Below are 19423 nucleotides of genomic sequence, written 5' to 3'. Positions count from 1 at the left end.
TCTCATCCAGCATCACTAGGTGGCAGGCTGTGCCTTGGTATGGAGGGGAAGTGGAGTGGATTAACCCTGTACCTTCCATACTTTTTGTGTGTGTTTCTAGCCTGATGGTGACAGTTAAAGAAAGCTCTCCTATAGTCTGAAGTGCTTTTGTAACACACATTCATTCCAAGGATTCAAGTCACAGCCTTTGCAAAGAGGATTATCTTTCTGGGATACACACAGTCAAGATTATGATATTCATAACTTTCATAGATTGAAGAAGTTATACTTAAAATGATTAAAGCATTCTCTACTCTTTAAAGCATTACACTTCCCCTTTTTTTTTAATTGTGCAGGTGACTTGGATTATTACTGGTTGGATCCTGCCACGTGGCATAGTCGGGAAACATCACCGATTAGTTCGGTAAGTTTTCTGAGAATTGAGTTTGGAATTTAAGGGTAATGTTTATTGTCCTTTGCTGTTATGTGATAGATAGTAATCTTATTATGCTCCATTATACATTTTATGAGAGCAAACATTGATTTCATTTAAGACAGAACAGTTTTGAATAAAAAAGTTATCACTGAATAATTATAAAAATTTTAATAAAAAGGAATTATTAAATGATGACTGGAAGTCAGATGTTATTTGGTTAAGTATATCAAAATTCACAATACAACTCAAAATACAGAATCAGTTTCTTTATATAAGCAGATACAGTTTTAAATTTCAATTAATTTTATTTCAGAACTATTTTTAAGGATGTACTCAGCTGCTGACTACTTTTAGAACTATTTAAGGTAATAAGTGTCCACTGCAAATGAAAATTGTCACAATCCAAGGATAGAGCCCACAAGAATTAAGAATTCCTTCTACAGTGTCTTTTAACTGAAGAAATCACATCATATGACAACTTTAATTATTTGTCTACAGGAAAGAAAACAAATTTTCTTTAACTTTATTCATGTTTTAATAGCATCCTGTAACGTGGCAACCATCTAAAGAGGGAGACCGATTAATTGGACGTGTTATTCTTAACAAGAGAACAACTATGCCCAAAGAATCAGGTGCATTACTGGGTCTGAAAGTAAGTATGCTGGTTTTTAAAATGTTTCTTAAAGGGTGAATTACAGTATGGACTGGATTCAGCAAAGCATCTGACAATGACTTTTAAATATTTCCTCTCTTCTCCAAATAAAGTCCTTCTAGTGAATGCCGTGTTAACATAGTGATGTTTTATGGTAAATTTAGTATTTTATCTCGGTTAATATTTTAAAAATACGTTGTTAATATGACAATATGTTAGAAAACTGCAACGGATTATAGGAAAACTAAAGAATATTTCTCTGAATATAAAGTTCAAGTACAATTTTTATAGCAAAAAGGTTTTAATGTGTGGTCCTAAGGTTAGATAATGCAGACTGCATAATTTTATTATACTTGACAAGCAACATAAAACACCATTAGTGATATTGTTTTGTAAGTGCAGTAGAATTTATGGTAATATCAAAAGAGCAAAATGTATCCTTTAAAATATTAATTGACTTTTAACAGAGAAAATTAAAAATTAATAAATTACAAAAGATTATATTTTATTGTAGGAAAAATAGGTGCATACATTTTGTTTTATTATGTTTGTGCATGTGTGTTAAATCTCGTGGTTTTATTTCCTTTAGAAAACAGAGGAACATTCAAAGCTGTGGCTTTAAAATTATTTACCAAGAGATTGTTTTATAGTTGTGTGATAGTTTGATTTCTTCCAAGCCACTTGACTATTACCAACAAAAAATTTTAAGTTAATGTATTTAATAGTATCACCTTTTTATTATTACCCTTAATTTCTCTTGTTATGAAGGAATTGTCGTCACCTACCCTAATGGGCACATCCCTATGAATTATGGATCAATCTCAACCTTTGAGAATATCCTTCCAACTTCTAATTATACACAGGTAGTCTCTGCTTTGGAAGAAATTAAACTTAGAAACTTTCTCATATATTTATTTTTAACTAAGTGAAAAAGCCAGGTGAGAGTGTTAAATATTCAGTAATAAAACTCTGGCTTTGAGAGTTAGATTGAATCACACATATTTCAGGTGAGGAGCTCATTCGCATGTTCAGTAACAGAGATAAATTTGGGCTGTTATTCTTTGAATGTGGTAAATTGCTTCCCCAAAGTTGTCTGTTGTTGGTCTGAATTCCTGGTCTTTATGTCTTAGACCTACATTCCACTAAATATACAAAAGAGATCAAGATCAGAAATGCCAATGGGGCATTATCTGCATTTAGAAATATAATTCACATGGTGGGCATGAGTTGAGAGGATAAAGAAAAATGAACCCTAATGTAAACAGTGTCAAACCCTTCCTGTGTTTGATGGTAAGTGAGAAAGAACTGGCACTTGTCTTGTAGGGTTATTCACTATCCATGTCGCCTTTGTGTTGTTAGGTCAATACAAGTAATCAGTACATAAGCTTCCTTAGGATATATGGCCATCTTAAATATAATGAGATGATGTTTTCTTTTTAAAAGTATGCTTCCAGCTTCTTTAATCAGAAATGTATTTCACTTCATTAATGTCCCCACATTCAATTCTCAATACATCATAAGAGACTGATGTGATTAATTCCTCAACTAAAATCTTATGTTTTAGTCTTGGGCACTTATAAATTTATAATTATCCAGGTTGTTGGAGGAAAAATGACTGACTTAGGACGCCTTGGTGCCTTCATCACCAAAGTAAAGAAGGGTAGCCTTGCAGATGTAGTTGGACATTTAAGAGCAGGTAAAGTTTCCTTTCACATTTGAACAATGTGTACTCTATGCATGAGTTGGTGGTTTTCAAATTTGGGTAAGTCATAGATAAGTCAATGAAGTAAGTAACTAATTTTAATGCATGAATAGATTTTTTTTCCTGATATTGTCACTAGCAGTTTGGACAAAGCAAGTATAGAAATGTTTTTTATTTATGTAAAAATAAATAGATGCAAAATACCAAAAGATTACTAATTTTCATAGATGGCTTCATAATGTTGTTACAAACATATAAACAATTTAGCATTGTGAAAAAGTATTATCACTATTTATTTCTTTAGTTTGTATTTAAGCTATAGTAAATACTGGTTTTTCAGATTGGTCCCAAAACACTTATTCACTATCAGTGTTTTTAATAAAATATAAACCCAATCACATTTCTTATATAAATTATATAATAAAATACTTTTTAATTTAAATGTGACATATATTGTACTCATGAGCAACTAATTTTATTTTGAGAGCAGAGTACAGACAATTAAACTGTTTGTATATGTTTTGCATCTATTTGTAAAAATGAGAAAAGATAAGAAAAATACACAGAATATATAAGGTAAAAAATTTCACTTTTTTTTTTTGAAGGCGATGAAGTTCTAGAATAGAATGGTAAACCCCTGCCAGTAGGTACAAATAAAGAAGAGAACATTTCTAGGCTATGTTTTTAGTTTTTATACCTTACAATTGTAATTGTTAAAACCTTGAGAAAAATATTCTATAACTTTTGAAGACATTTTTTATCAATTGATTACGAGGATAAAAGTTCAGCATCATTTAGATTTTTTATTCGATAGGAATGTGCTATGAATGTGTTATATATAGAGAAAATTCAAATTGGGTTTATTTTACTTACTATACATACAGCTTTGAATATGTGCAGAGGCAGAGTACACTATTATTTCTTATCAGGGACTAGTTATCCTAATATATAAAAACCCAGGGCCTTAACGACCGACCGACTGAAGGCTCGACTGAACACTGGATGTCAGTCTGGCAGTCAGTGCTGGGTTGCTGTAGTGACCCAGCACTGACTGCGACCGGTGCGGGCACAGCAACCCAGCACTGTCTGTCAGGTGGACTGCGAATCATGCCTGGAGAGAGGCAGGGTCTTATCCGCAGCCTCCATGGCAGCTGTTGATCAGCCGTTGCCTCTCTCTTTCTCTCCGGACTTCACCAGCAGCTGTGCCTCTGTTTCTCTCCTGGCTTCTGTAGGGGCTGCTGATCAGGCCCATAGATCGGCCGGGAGATGCTGACTGGCATAGAAACTGACCAATCAGAACCAAATCTGGGTGAACTGTGAGGAGCCAATGGGTTCCTAGGAGGCAGAGCTTTTGACCCTGACTGATATAGAAAGCGACCAATCAGAACCAAATCTGGGTGAACTGTGAGGAGCCAATGGCTGCCTAGGAGGTGGAGCTTTTGATGCTGACTGGCATAGAAACCTACCAAAACCAAATCTGGGTGAACTGTGAGGAGCCAATGGCTGCCTAGGAGGCGGAGCTTTTGATGCTGACTGATATAGAAACCTACCAATCAGAACCAAATCTGGATGAACTGTGAGGAGCCAATGGCTGCTAGGAGGCAGAGCTTTTGACATTGACTGGCATAGAAACCTACCAATCAGAACCAAATCTGGGTGAACTGTGAGAAGCCAATGGCTGCCTAAGAGGTGGAGCTTTTGACGCTGACTAGCATAGAAACTGACCAATCAGAACCAAATTGGCTGGCAGGGGAGGGCAGTTGGGGGCTAGATCAGGCCAGCAAGGGAGGGCAGTTAGGGGCGATCAGGCAGGCAGGCAGATGCAGTTAGGGGCAATCAGGAAGGCAGGCAGATGCAGTTAGGGGCAATCAGGAAGGCAGGCAGATGCAGTTAGGGGCAATCAGGAAGGCAGGCAGAGAGGTTAGGGGCAATCAGGCAGGCAGGTGAGCGGTTAGGAGCCAGTGGTCCCAGATTGCAAGAGGGATGTCCCACAGGGATCGGGCCTAAACCGGCAGTCGGACATCCCCCAAGGGGTCCCCAATTGGAGAAGGTGCAGGCTGGGCTGAAGAAACCCCCCACCCCCACCCCCCAGTGCATGAATTCCGTGCACCAAGTACTAGTCATTAAATAACTAACTCAATAAAGAGTGACTATATCAGCAAATTGAGTCTTTGCTTTTATGACTCAAAAATAAGCCTTAGAAATCTCTGTGGCTTTGTGCTCTTCTAGCAATTCCATCCACTTCCATTACCTTTCACTCTACCCTGCAGCCATAGCAGTTCACCTGAGGTCCCTGGCAAGCTGTTTCTGCCTGTGAGACCTGGTCATCTAGTCTACCTGGTTTCTTTTCTGCTCTTGTGCTCTGCCTGTTGAAGTCCTTTCCATCCTTCAAAACTCATCTAAAGTTCCCTTAATTCTAAAGTATTTCCTGATATCTCACTCGGGACAGTAACTTATTACTACCTCCTTAGCAATACCTGGCTCTATTTCTGTTCCTCAGATGAACTGCTATCATTTCATGAAAGGTATTGATTTCTATAATTCTCCCCCTCCAAATTTAAGGACAGATAAAGTCTCTTGTTGCATCTTTGTACCATCATAATCTATGTCCCTGCCTGAACATATTATTCATATATAAATAAATATGGCTAAAGAGACCACTTTCTGGTTGAGGATGTATTGATTTGTAAATAAATAAATGTGTGTACTAAGTTAATTTGATGTTAAAAGTTATGCTCCAGGATGCTGTCTATAAAGAGGAGAATTTTATAATCCAGTCTTTTGAAAAATGTTGATTGCGGTGCATTACTGGATAGTAAAATTGACTTAATGGTTTGCATCCATTTTTTTTAAAAAAGTGAAATAGAACATAATAGAATAGAAAATAACAGGGTAAGTATGGTTCCAGAAAATATTTTTCATACACATACACACACATATACATATATACATTCACATGAGGTAAACTTAATTTCTTGGCCAAAAAAATTAGAGGACTCCTGATATATATTTAAATTTGTAATTATTTTATTTCTTTTTTATTTTAAGTATATTTATTGCCTACTTGATAAACATGGTTAGGAACTTCTTAGGTCAAACTATTAGAAGTCATTTAACTATTGGTAATAACTGTACTCTTTTACCAAACCAAAGCAGCATCATGTGCTTTTCAAATATTTAGTTTTTACTTTTTGGGTGAAAAAAATTACTTATAATAGTTATATCAAAACAAATTTTTCTACTTAAAGACATGCTAGTTAAAAACTAAAAGATTTCATGTTTATGTTTATGATGATATTGATTCATTAGTTCAAAAAATATTTGCTTAGCTACTAAATATTATAGACACTCAAAACAACAAAATAAAGGAACAAAAAAATTAAGATGCCTCAAAGTACCATTGAGGCTGAATATTTTAGCTGAGCCTTCCATAATGTATTGAAAGGTACTGGACAGAGAACCCTTGGGGATCTAAAACTTCACTAACTATTTATGAAAATAAATAGTATTTCCCAAATTATGGTGAAAATTCTGGTTAAAAATAACAAGTTGTTAGCCCATGTATTGTAACATGGAATCACGTACTTTCTTTGATTAATCTTATAATATTTAACAAACTAATGAATACTCAAATTTTTATTATCTTAAAAATATTTTCTAACTTTAATGCTCACAATATATATTATGTATAGAATGTGTGTGTTATGAACATCTGGAAGTGGGTTAACTGTCATGCGAGTTTTTACATCTGCTTGCTTTGTAACTTTGCCATAGCTAGCTACCTGCGTTGCCCTGTAGGTATAAATTCAAGTCCTTTCATGCATTTTTATTCTGTTGTGCATCTGGTGAAGACAAAGACTCATGACTTACAATTGGAAAAATCATGCTAACAAACATTAATTGCAAATTCTACCAAAAATAAAGCAGGATTAATGTAGAGTTTAATAACAATCTTTTACACTTAGAGAAGGCTACATTTATTATATAGAGGGCATGCTGCTAATTATTATTTTTTAATGTTTCCAAATAAGCTATGCTAATTCCATTCCATAGCATGAGATTATTTTTATGTTATTTCTGGTATATTTCAAAAGATGAAGGTAGTTTGTATTATACTGTTTCTAGTGACCAGTAGGATTCATCTGGGGAGAGAAAAAGAAAAAAGAAAGAAAAGAAAAAAGTGTTTAGAAGAACAATTTAGCTGACAATATATGGAAATCAATTTCTTGAGAGCAGAACCTAGACAGTTAAACTATTTGTATATGTCTTGCATTTCTTTGTTTTAAAAAAAGAGAAAAGATAAGAAAAATACACAGAATATGTAAGGTAAAAAAATACCCTTTTTTTTAAATTCAAGGGGATGAAGTTCTAGAATGGAATGGTAAACCCCTGCCGGGAGCTACAAATGAAGAAGTTTACAACATTATTTTAGAATCAAAATCAGAACCTCAAGTTGAAATTATTGTTTCAAGGCCTATTGGGTAAGGCTAAAAAAACTTACTTCTTAAGTTTAGTAAATTACATGTATAGTAAGGTTTTAAAAAGAAGTTTATACATTCATATAATACATGCTAACATGGATACTTTTTCTTCAATGATGGGCATACAGTTTAGATTTAAATTTCTTAATTTTTTAAATCTGAACACTGAATTTTCCTCACTACATTTTAGAAGCTTCACAATTTAACAATTGTAATATCAAAAAGTATTGATATGCTTTTTTAGACATAAAATATAAAGTACAATATTTTTAATGGTAGATCTGTTTATTTTTAGTAATTCTTATTTAATGAATAATATCTCCTTAAGGAGAGTCATTAACAAACTTATCTTCTTGTGATATTTAAAATAGAAATGATTTCATATGTCTACATGAACTTTTTATTCTACTAAGAATAGAATATTTTTTATATTTTTTTAAAATTAGGCAAGTGTGAAATATTTTAACATTTAAATTGGTCATAATAATTAGTACAATATTTTTAAAACTTCAATTTTCAGCATAATTTAATTATCTGCTGGCAGTAAGATAATTTCTATATCTTTGTGTAGAATTCCTCATAGAGTGAGGTTTTCCTGGCAACCCATAAAGTCTAGAACATTCATTTTGCCAGTTGACATTTTTTTGGAAGGCATGTTTAATTGTCTTATTATAATTGGTTTAATATATGAATATACTTTTTGAAACAATTTTCTTTTTTTCCTATTCCCTAAAATATTATAAAGTCATTAATTAAAGATATTTTATGTTGAATAAGTGCTAACCTTAAATTTTTGTTGTCCTCATGAATATGTCACTGTAAAACATACAAGGAAATATGATTATTCTAATTCTCAAAAGACTGAAAATGTATGATAATATATTCCAAAGAATAATATTTATATATATATATATATATATATATATATATATATATATATATATAAAACTCTAAAATTAAGACAAGCTTATGGCCCATTTTAAGTGGTGATTATTAAGAATGAACACTTACAAAAGTATTTTACATTTCAATGCAGATTATTTTAAAAAATAACTCATTATAATTTATGCTAGTTTTACATAACACCTGTTCTAGTGCTTAGGTAAATATGAGGCTGGAAAAGAGGTAAGTAATTGGAAAATGAATCAAAATATTAAAAAAATTAAAATCAAGCATGTGCACTTTGCCAAATACTTTCAGATATATGGTGGTTTCAAATTAGCTAAAATATTTTTGATTCTTAGCGACTTTAAAAAACAAAGACTATTAAAGTAGACTGGAATAACATTTTCATTATTTTATACTTTTGTATGAAAATAATTTCAAAGATAATAATCCACATAGCCAAAGCCTAAACTGTCACATATATAAAGAATATGGGATATAAAAATATTTATATAAAAATTAAATCTAGTATTACTTTTCCAGTTGATGGAAATATTATTAGACTCCTGAAAAAATAATTCTAGCTATTTAATAACTATGTTTAATGTAGTTTTATAAGTAATTTAAAACTGAAAGCAAATATTTATTCATAGTTTTGTGGCATAATCTTTTCAATAATTATCCCAAGTATAATTTACATGCACATTAGTCAACGTGGTCTAGCTACAATGGAAAGCAGTATGGAGGTTCCTCAAAAAAATTAAAAATAGAGTTACCATATGACCCAGCAATTCCACTTCTGAGTATTATCCAAAGAAATTCAAAACACTAATTTGAAAAGATATATGCACCTCTACGTTAACTGCAAAATTATTTACAATACCCAAGATATGGAAGCAACCTAGGGGTCCTTCAATAGATGAATAAAGATGTAGTACAGATATACAATGGAATTTTATTCAGCCGTAAAAGAGAATGAAATCTTATAATTTGTGTCAACATGGATGGACCTATAGGGTATTATGCTGAGTGAAATAAGTCAGACAGAGAAAGGCAAATACCATATGATTTCACTTATATGTAAAATCTAAAGAACAAAAGAAATGAACATACAAAATAGAAATAAACTAATAAAGAAAACCAAGTGATGGTCAGGTCACTATGTGGGAGGGAGATTGGGGGGAATGGTTGAAAAAGGTGAAAGGGATTAAGAAAAATAAATTGCATATATATATTTATATTTGTATACACACACACATGCATACAGACACACACACACACACTCATCACAGGGATGTAACATAAGGAATATAGTCAATAATATATCAGAGTGATCACTTCCTAAGGTATATAAATGTCTAATCTCTATGTTGTATACCTGAAAACAATATAATATTGTATGTCAAGTATAATTGAAAATGAATTTTTAAAAGAGAGATGTAAAATAGTAATTTAAAAAGAAAACAAAAACCCATGGTCTAAGAGACATCAGTCATCTTCACGTAAATTGACCATTTTTGCCAACCTACCAAGTACAATATGCTTAACCTTTATGCTTAATTGTTATTAAAACTATTCTGCTACATCACTTGTGTGTAGAATTGTGTAAATGTCAATTGGAAATTTATGCCTTAAAAATATTACCGAAGGAGTCAACACTAAATAAATTTTGATTCAAAATCACTTAAAAAGTTTTACAACTTTTTCACAATTCTTCTTTCACAAACACATAAAATCCAAAGCTTACACCTGGTTTCAGAGTTCCATGTTCTAACTTTCACAATAGCCTTTGAGGTTGAGTTTCAAATAAGTTATAATATATAAAAACAATTTTCTGGATTTTTAAAAATTTACTTTTATTTCTCCAGTTAAATTTAGAAGAAAGTTGTGGAGGATAAATAGTTTGTTTCTTGCATCTTAGGTATTGCAATTTAGTCTCCTAATTATCATATAAATGTTTATTTTATAAAAATTCTTTATTATACAAATATACATATAATAACATTTATTTATAAAATACATAATACAGGTTATAGGGCCAATTGCAAAGTGTGTAAATTGTAGGTGGTTATGAGAATTAATTTGCACAAAAAATGTGAAAATGAGAGGCAGGAAAATAATCAAAAGGAGAAAATTGTTTTTGTTTCTATTCCTCCCTCCTACCCTGAAAGTGCAAAGAAAATCAAATTGAAATTAAATAACAAGGTAAGTGGTTAGAAATTCTTAAATAGTATTTTAATGATTCTCTTAATACTAGCTTACTCCAGTCTGCTTTAATATGTCATGTTAATACTTGCATACTGTTAATCTGGTCCATATATTATACTAAAATATCTTCGGAATACCAGAGGTAAAGTAGTTCCGTATAGCACAATTTCCAAACCAAGCTGGTCCAAGATTCCTAAGGTCACAGTGGATATTGGATTAAGTTGAGGTTATATTAAGTTCAGAATTATTTGTGAGTGTGACAGGAATGGGTGTTCTCACAAGTCACTTTCTAATCATATATAAATAACCATCTTTTTAGCTAACTTCAGTATAAAGATATGAATCTCAATATAGGGTAATATATGTGTATATTAATTATATATTCACATATATAAAGTATTTTGGCTTTTTTGTTGCAAGCTTGTATCATTTTTAATTTTCAGTGCAATTCATCCTTTTCATTTTATTAACTTTGCCCATGATATTCACCATATTATTTTAGTATCAAGAGATGTTTGCATCCCTTTCATTCAGTAAACTCTTTCAGATGTGTTTGTAAAGCATATTACTGATTTGTAAAATATGTGCCATTTTAATTTTCTAGAATTGAAATAAACTATTACCTTTGACATTTTTTTAATTTCCAAAACCTGCTGTTTTGGTAGTAAAAATATTGTGGTAACTTTAGCCACAATATTAGTCTTATTGTTGTCATGTTAAAAGTATTTGGCTATTAAATATAAAAAAAAATTATTTTTACTGCAGTTTTTATTTTTATGTGGTGTTTGACATTCGTGCACATTAGTAATTGCCTTAATAGTGACTCCTGTCCATTTCCACCTATAAAGACCCAAAAGGATTCTTCACACCCCTTAAGTAAATGTGACTGTGATTGCCTCAGGCAGGTACTGCAGCTAATGGGATTTTCACCCCACACTGTTTCTTTTAGTGACATTCCAAGGATTCCTGAGAGCTCCCACCCTCCCTTGGAATCCAGTGAGTATCAGAAGATTTCCTTGTTATTATGATTTGTGTTGAATGAAATTGAAGAATAAAGATTTATTGTTTTCTTTAGCTATTTGATGTAAAAGACTTGGTATTGTTATATTAAAGTTATCTCCAATGATATCAGAAGTTGGCAACCATAATAATCATTGGAAACCCAAAGGTATTCTAAGATTTTTTCTTTTTCTAATCTGTGTGTGTGTGTGTGTGTGTGTGTGTGTGTGTGTCTACAAAACTCTTTATTGGCAATAGCCTTCTGAATAATAAAAGTTAGGATCCCTCATAGAGCTCAGTTATTACACCTGTGATAGTTCTATTTACTTTACTGTATCAAATGCATACCATCATGTTGTGCATACCTGCTAGAGATGAGACCAGATTTGGTTTTGAGCTTTCTGATAGCCAGTATACAAATGGAAATAGAACCAACTGCATAATTTATAGAGTTGATACTCTTTAAGAATTAGCTGCTGTAATAATAAAAACAAACTGATTATTAGAAGCACCGATGTTCTTGTACTGAGACCCCCCAAAAATACTATCTTAAGGAAACTTGATAAAAGAGACATAGTAACAAAGAACATTATAGCACTGTTTCTTATAGTTAAATGTCTTTGGCAGGCACAGAATGATGCTTTGTGGCTTAAATTAGACTTTATTTATAGGATAGAAAAAAAATTGTGTGGATAGCAAATTATCAGGCAATGGTCCATGAATAGTGTTTCATCAATATAGCTAAGCTCTGAATGGCTGTGGGTTCAAGGTTATACTTACTGGAGTAACAGCATTATGTAGACATTCTATACTGCTGGTTGTGTCAGGGTACACTTAAACAGTGAGTTGGGACTAGAGCAGTGATGGTGAACCTTTTGAGCTCGGCGTGTCAGCATTTTGAAAAACCCTAACTTAACTCTGGTGCCGTATCACATATGGACATTTTTTTGATATTTGCAACCATAGTAAAACAAAGACTTATATTTTTGATATTTATTTTATATATTTAAATGCCATTTAACAAAGAAAAATCAACCAAAAAAATGAGTTCGCGTGTCACCTCTGCCACGCATGTAATAGGTTCGCCATCACAGGACTAGAGAGTTTTCATTTGAAAAAGGGCGGGGAAGGGCCTCATGGAATGGCTGAGTGGAAAGCCAGCCTCCTCCACAAGAAGGGGAATCAAGTCACTTGTGGCGTATCATAGAGACAACATACTCAGACTTTCCAGAGATTCATTTGTAAGAGCTAAACTGAGATAGATGGTAAATCTTATTTTAAAACTTTGATGAATTCCAGGCTTAGATGAACTCATAAATTATATATGCATTCATTTAAATTTGATTAAGGATAGTTCAAAACAGATGATCCTTTAGCCAAGATAATTGACATAACGGGTACCATCTTTCTCTTTAAAAGTGTGAAGCCTTTTGCCTATATGTGAGATTATGCAAGAGCCTAAACTGTACCCTCCAAAAAATGTAGAAAATCAATACTTACAAATTGAAGCAAATAAATAAAATATTTGATTATACCCATTTTATTACCTGTAAAATAGGCAGTTAATCAAAGAAGATGGCGTAAGTTTCTACAACTATCTAATTGAAAGTAGGCTCTGGTGTTATTATTGTTATTTAATTCTGGTTTTATACAAATAACATGAATTTAACATTTTATAAAACTACTAGGGGCCCAGTGCACAAATTTGTGCACCTGGAAAAAGAACTGTGGGCTGTGAGGCTGCTGTGGGCACAGGGGCGGGTCTCAGCCCATCCTCCACACCCCCGCCCGGCCGATCCCACTGCGGCTCCAGGTCCCTTGTCTGCAGGCAGTCCCGCTCCTGCCACCACCGCTCCCACACACTGATGGCGCTGGCCCCACTCGCACCCTCTGACAACTCGGAACAATTAGGGCCGGCGCCAGCAGCGGGTACAAGTGGGGGTGGCGCTGTCAGTGGGTGAGAGCAGCAGCTGCTGCCCCAATTGCCCCTCAGGAGCAGCGGGAGGTGGAGAAACCCTCAGGGGCGATCGGGGGCCAACAGTCGCTGCTCTCACCTGCTGATGGCGCTGAGCGATCAGGACTGGTGCCGAGCACGAGCAGTGGGTGCGAGCCTTGGCTCCGGTGCTGGCTGTGGATGCAAGCGGCAGCTCCGGCACCGGCAGTGGGTACAAGCGGATGTGAGAGGCAGCTGCTTGCCCTGATTGCCCCTCAGGACCGGGCGGCGGGGGGGTGGGGAGGAGACCTTGAGGTATGATCGGGGTCGGCAGCTGCCACTGGCAGCTGCTCACTGGGTGGGACTGCAGTACGGGGAAGCAAAGAATTTTCAGTAACCACCAGAGGCTTGCCCTGATGACAGCGACTGGTGCCCCACCTTGGTCTGGCGCCCCCGCTCACCTGCTCCACCATCCTGCCATGGCTGACTCTTGCCATGTTCTGTGCACGCCCCCTGGTGGTCAGCGCACGTCATAGAGACCGGTTGTTTGGTTCTTCAGTTATTCTGCCATTTGGTCTATTTGCATATTAGGGTTTTAGATAGATTTATCCCCACACATAGGGTACAAATATATTACTGAAAATTACTTAGTTGTTTTTTTTTTCTCATTTTAGGTTCAAGTTCTTTTGAATCTCAGAAGATGGAAAGGCCTTCCATTTCTGTTATTTCTCCAACAAGTCCTGGAGCTCTAAAAGATGCCCCGCAAGTCTTACCAGGACAACTTTCTGTATGTATTTTTTATACATGGTGAAGACCGTTAATATTTGCTCACTGTCCTGAGTCTATCTTAAAAAATGTATGGCTTTTTTTAAAGCTCATGGTATATCCATAGTCACTTAACACCATAGTCAACATCAATGCATTTTTCATGCATTTTTTAGATCATTCCTTTGTTTATATATTCATTTGGAAATATTTATTGAGTGCTTATAATGTGCCAGATGTTCTGAACATTAAATGATAAATAACCTAAGTAAATATAATATCCATTATAGTTTGTCTGTTATACAAAAGTTTCTGAAGTAAGTAGTTGGTTAGACATAATAAACTCAGCAAATTATGTGTCATTTACTTAAAACCTTATGAGCCTGGAGATGGAAATATTTACCTTTAAAAGTATTATTTTTAACTTCTTAAGACATTTGGTGAAACTCATTATACTGATATCACCCTGAAAAAGCTATAATTTTCCTCACTGTTGCCTTATCAATGACCCAGGAAAAGCTGGATAAAGAAACTATGGCTAACTTACATCTTTGTAGATGATGGTAGAATATTGGACATTTGTATAAATAACTAAAATAAAATGTTGCTTTAAATTATTCTATAAATATTAGTTGGTCTTTTTCTTTGTTATAAAATATGGATTTCTGTAATCTGTTTTTGCTGCTCTCCTCTTTGTTTTAATTAAAGAAGATAACTGTAAGCTTGCTGTTATTTAAAAACCTTTCTTTAGTCTTAACTTGATATATTGAATATCTTTGTTGAGTCTTTTATGTTTATTTTAATTTCCCTGTCATCCTTTTATTTTCATTGTATGTGTAAATCTCTTATATACTCCACCTGTATTTTGAGAGGAATAAAAATTCATTTTCGTTTTATGAAAAACACATCTCTGTGATTAACTGGGAACAGAGATATGAATTCATACAGATCTGTGTTTGAATCATTAATCTGCCCCTTAGTGTGAAAAAACAATCCCATGGTAAATTAGCTTATCTGCTTGTAATGACTCTTAAATATGTTCCCGTATATACCCATTAAACGATTACATATTTATTTAACCATAAAACTAAAACTGACATAAAATTTTTTAAATAAAATTAAAGTTAACATTGTCTGCTGCCAACACAACTACTGGTTCTTAGGAGTCTAACAATAGCTCAGTGTGTCATTTTCCTATTTGTCTTTATTCAAACTATCATGAAATCTTAGGAGAAATATCATTATTGGGCCCTCACTTATTCTGAAGTCATCATTTATGTATTGCATATCCCTTTGTTCTTTTCCACTTCTCTCAAGAAAATTAACCTATAATAGTTTGATTATAAAAATTAAATGAGACAAAACAGAAAACAGCAGTAACTGGTGTAAAATAGACCTACAGTAAATGTGTTTCCCGATCTCCCAACTCTCTTGTACATATTGTTCCGAATATGAAATCTCATTTTAATTCATCTACATATGGTACTATAAAACACATTTAGGCACACTATAATTGTTAAGCACTTATAACCACCAGCCATTTTCATTTGTCATTTAAAAACAAGAATATCCCTGGACATGTGGCTAGGTTGGTTGGAGCATCTTTCCATACAATCAAAAAGTTGTGGTTTTGATTCCTGATCAGGGCGCATACCTCAGTCAGGGGTTCCATCCCCAGTCGAGCACGTATGGGAGACAACTGATCAATATTTCTCTCTCACATCCATGTTTCTCTTCCTTCCTCTCCCTCTAAAATATCAATAAAATTAAGAAAAACATAACCTCCAGTGAGGATTAACCCCCCCCACAAGGATAATAATTTTAAAGTCCGCTACTTCCCTTTATTTTTTATAAAATGTTTATCATTCGTTTATTTTCATAGCATGATACGATATAAGAGAATATAACACTGCAGGTCCACCAGTTGTAAGTCATGTTTAAAATGCATGAAGAGAAAAGTCAACTTCTAAGTGGTTATGCCTTCAAAATGGTATTCTTTTTCAAAAATAATATATACAATTCAATGAAAAATGTTTCTTAAAAAATAATTTTAGTATTCTTTTGTAAAATTATAGCTCATTATTTTTACAAATAATTTCTTCCTTCATTGCTCTTAGGTGAAACTGTGGTATGATAAAGTGGGACACCAGCTGATTGTAAATGTTCTGCAAGCAACAGATCTACCTTCCAGGGTAGATGGGCGGCCCAGGAATCCCTATGTAAAAATGTATTTTCTTCCAGATAGAAGGTAGTGAATAATTTTAGAAAAAAATATCCAAAAATCTTTACTAACAGAAAAGGCAGAATTTCCTTTCTTGGATATAGTTTTACTTATTTTGTAAAGCTTTACTGAGATAAAGTTGTTATGCTAAAAATTGCACATATTTAATGTGTACATTTGATGAGTGTGGACATTTGCATACACCTGTGATATAGTTTTAAAATTTAATAGATATTTATCTGAGGGAATGAAGTACATTATCTCTTAAAAGCAAAGCCCTCAAACCTTGTATTTTTTTAAAAAAAATAATCTTCCAAGTTTTAAGTTTTCTGTTACCTTAATTATATACATATTAGTCTTCGATAGCTACACATCATTTAAAATATACCTCTGTATGTGTTAACTATAATCATAACTACTGCTTACATTGTAGTTAAAATGAGAATAGCATTAATCTCTACAGTATTTTTAGATTTTTTATATTAAAAGAAATGAATTAAACCCCAATAGCAATATCACATGTAACTACAGTAGATGGCAGCATATACTTGTTTTTGCTCTTTCATTTACAAAACATATTTCTTTTTCAGTGATAAAAGTAAGAGGAGGACCAAAACCGTAAAGAAAGTACTAGAACCAAAATGGAATCAAACTTTTGTCTATTCACATGTACATCGTAGAGATTTTAGAGAACGAATGTTAGAAATAACTGTGTGGGATCAACCAAGAGTGCAAGAAGAAGAGAGCGAATTTCTCGGAGAGGTGATGTATACAGTAAAGATTCAAGTCAAATGCTTATTCAAGTTTTTGTGATATGCATTGCTTATGATTGCCTCTTAGATTATGTTTGGTAAATGTGCTTGCTTAATTTGAGAATGCCCTTGCAGATCCTCATAGAATTGGAGACAGCACTTTTAGACGATGAACCACATTGGTATAAACTGCAGACACATGATGAATCTTCACTACCTCTGCCTCAGCCATCACCTTTCATGCCAAGGCGACACATTCATGGAGAAAGCTCCAGCAAAAAACTACAAAGTAGGTTAAAGTTCTTTTTAGGTACCAGAATTAATTATGTTGTAATGAGATTAAATTTCAAGATATTTTCTCAAATGCCTGTTAGAGATCAGAGTATTGGAAAAGTATTCATTTATGTAAAGAGACCTGGCAAAACTATTTTCTACTTTTTCCCACTGAATATGATCCTATCTAATAAAAGAGAAACATGGTAATTGGCGTACGACCGATACCCTTTTCATTGGCTAATCAGCGAGATATGCAAATTAACTGTCAGCCAAGATGGCGGCCGGCAGCCAGGCAGCTTAAAACTAACATGAGGCTTGGTTGCCTCAGTGACGGAGGAAACCAACGTTCCCCGCCTGCCGCTGCAGGCCTCTGAGCGGGAACAAGGTAACAAATACGCCCAACTTCAGCCAGCAGATTGGCAACATTGTAAACAAAGGCCAGAAACCTACTTTCAGCCAGAGGCCTAAGAGCTGGAGCCAAGCCTCAAGCTAAAGCTGGCCCAGAATTAAAAAAAAAAAAAGGAAAAAAAGGAAAAAAGGAGCGTTTGGGAGTTCAGTCACCCCCAGCCTGAAAACAGCCCTCAGCCCCTCACCCAGGCTGGCCAGGCACCCCAGTGGGGACCCTCACCCTGATCCAGGACACCCTTCAGGGCAAACCAGCCAGCCCCACCCGTGCACCAGGCCTCTACTCTATATAGTAAAAGGGTAATATGCCTCCCGGCACTGGAATCAGCGTGACAGGGGGCAGCGCCCCAACCCCCTGATCGCCCTGCGGCTCTGTGTGTGACAGGGGGCGGGGCCACAACCTCCCTATCCACCCTGCTCTGTGCCTGATAGGGGGGAGCTCCCCCCCCCCCACGGGCCCTGCTCTGTGTGTGACGGGGTAGAGCCATAACCTCCCCATCAGCCCTGCCCTGAGTGTGAGAGTGGCGGCGCCCCAACCCCCTGATCTGCCCTGCTCTGTGGGTGATAGAGGGCGGCACCCCAACCCCCTGATGGGCCCTGCTCTGTGTGTGACAGGGTACAGAGCCCCAACCCCCCTGATGGGCCCTGCTCTGTGTGTGACAGGGGGTTGCTCCACAACCTCCCCATCGACCCTGCCTTGAGTGTGACAGGGGGCGGCGCCCCAACTCCCCAATTGGCCCTGCTCTGAGCCCGACCAGGGGCTGCACCTAGGGATTGGGCCTGCCCTCTGCCACCCGGGAGAAGGCCTAAGCCAGCAGGTCGTTATCTCCCGAGGGGTCCCAGACTGCAAGAGGGCACAGGCCGGGCTGAGGGACCCCCCTCCCCCCCCCCCGAGTGCACAAATTTTTGTGCACCGGGCCTCTAGTATATACATAACAGAGTAATTCCAGAGCTAAAAGTTGAAAACTCTGAATTGTAATTCTTTGCCCTGTACTGATTCAGTTGTTGATTGGTTAGGTGATAGAGTGATTTTTGTTATTATTAATGGATTGCTATATATTAGCGGCAACCTCTTAATAAGTTTAAAGTTCTTAGATATTTTTAGTATTACTATCCCTAAAAAATTAAAATAAACATATAAACTTTGTTGTTTTGCAACCAGTGATTGGGAAAAACTATTTTTTTCTGGGCATCTCCATTAAATTTGAATTATGACTAAATCTCTCATTCAATAATTGAAACATAGATGCTTCTCTTTGGTAATGTAGAACCAAATTGTTTGCCTCATATAATTAAATATTTCATGCTAGTGCTTCTGTGATCAAGCATTTCCTCACTATTAATGTTTAATGCAGTGTAATGGCTAGTTCTGAAGGCTAACCATGCATATTTTATAATGGGCCCTGATGTCCTTGCAATAATATGAGCTCAGTGGAGCTCCATCCATGAAAGGTCTCTTTGAACCTTTCCACTCAGCCTCATCCTCCTCGAACTGCAGAGGACACCTCACTGGATAGAAAACAGTGTATGCACTTTGCAGTAGGCTTTTAGCATAATGCCTGAACTAAAGAATAAATTGAAAAGTCAAAATCTTATTCTATGAAGTCCCCGCCCTTCAATGATTTTATGGAGGAAATACCTAGAAAATGTTATCCTTGGAGAACAAATGTTACTTTAAAAATCTGCTCATCGTTTACTTCCAAAAGTATTTATAGTAATATAATTAGCT

At 35.1% G+C, this 19423-nt stretch overlaps 1 protein-coding gene across 46 annotated transcripts in view; it reads left to right on the top strand.

The window, feature by feature from the left end:
• Positions 1-19423, top strand: part of RIMS1 (regulating synaptic membrane exocytosis 1) — a 411771-nt gene that overhangs the window by 267038 nt on the left and 125310 nt on the right. For all 46 annotated transcript variants that reach the window (XM_059701185.1, XM_059701187.1, XM_059701184.1 and 43 more), the window contains 9 exons: positions 336-403; positions 957-1067; positions 2664-2763; positions 7127-7250; positions 11293-11339; positions 13950-14062; positions 16158-16288; positions 16852-17023; positions 17149-17302. In XM_059701185.1, the coding sequence (XP_059557168.1) occupies positions 336-403; positions 957-1067; positions 2664-2763; positions 7127-7250; positions 11293-11339; positions 13950-14062; positions 16158-16288; positions 16852-17023; positions 17149-17302 (1020 nt within the window). The remainder of the gene's footprint in view (positions 1-335; positions 404-956; positions 1068-2663; positions 2764-7126; positions 7251-11292; positions 11340-13949; positions 14063-16157; positions 16289-16851; positions 17024-17148; positions 17303-19423) is intronic.

This window comes from Myotis daubentonii, chromosome 6 (genome assembly GCF_963259705.1).
Source record: "Myotis daubentonii chromosome 6, mMyoDau2.1, whole genome shotgun sequence".
Taxonomy (NCBI): domain Eukaryota; kingdom Metazoa; phylum Chordata; class Mammalia; order Chiroptera; family Vespertilionidae; genus Myotis; species Myotis daubentonii.
This window is presented reverse-complemented; position numbering and strand designations above follow the sequence as displayed.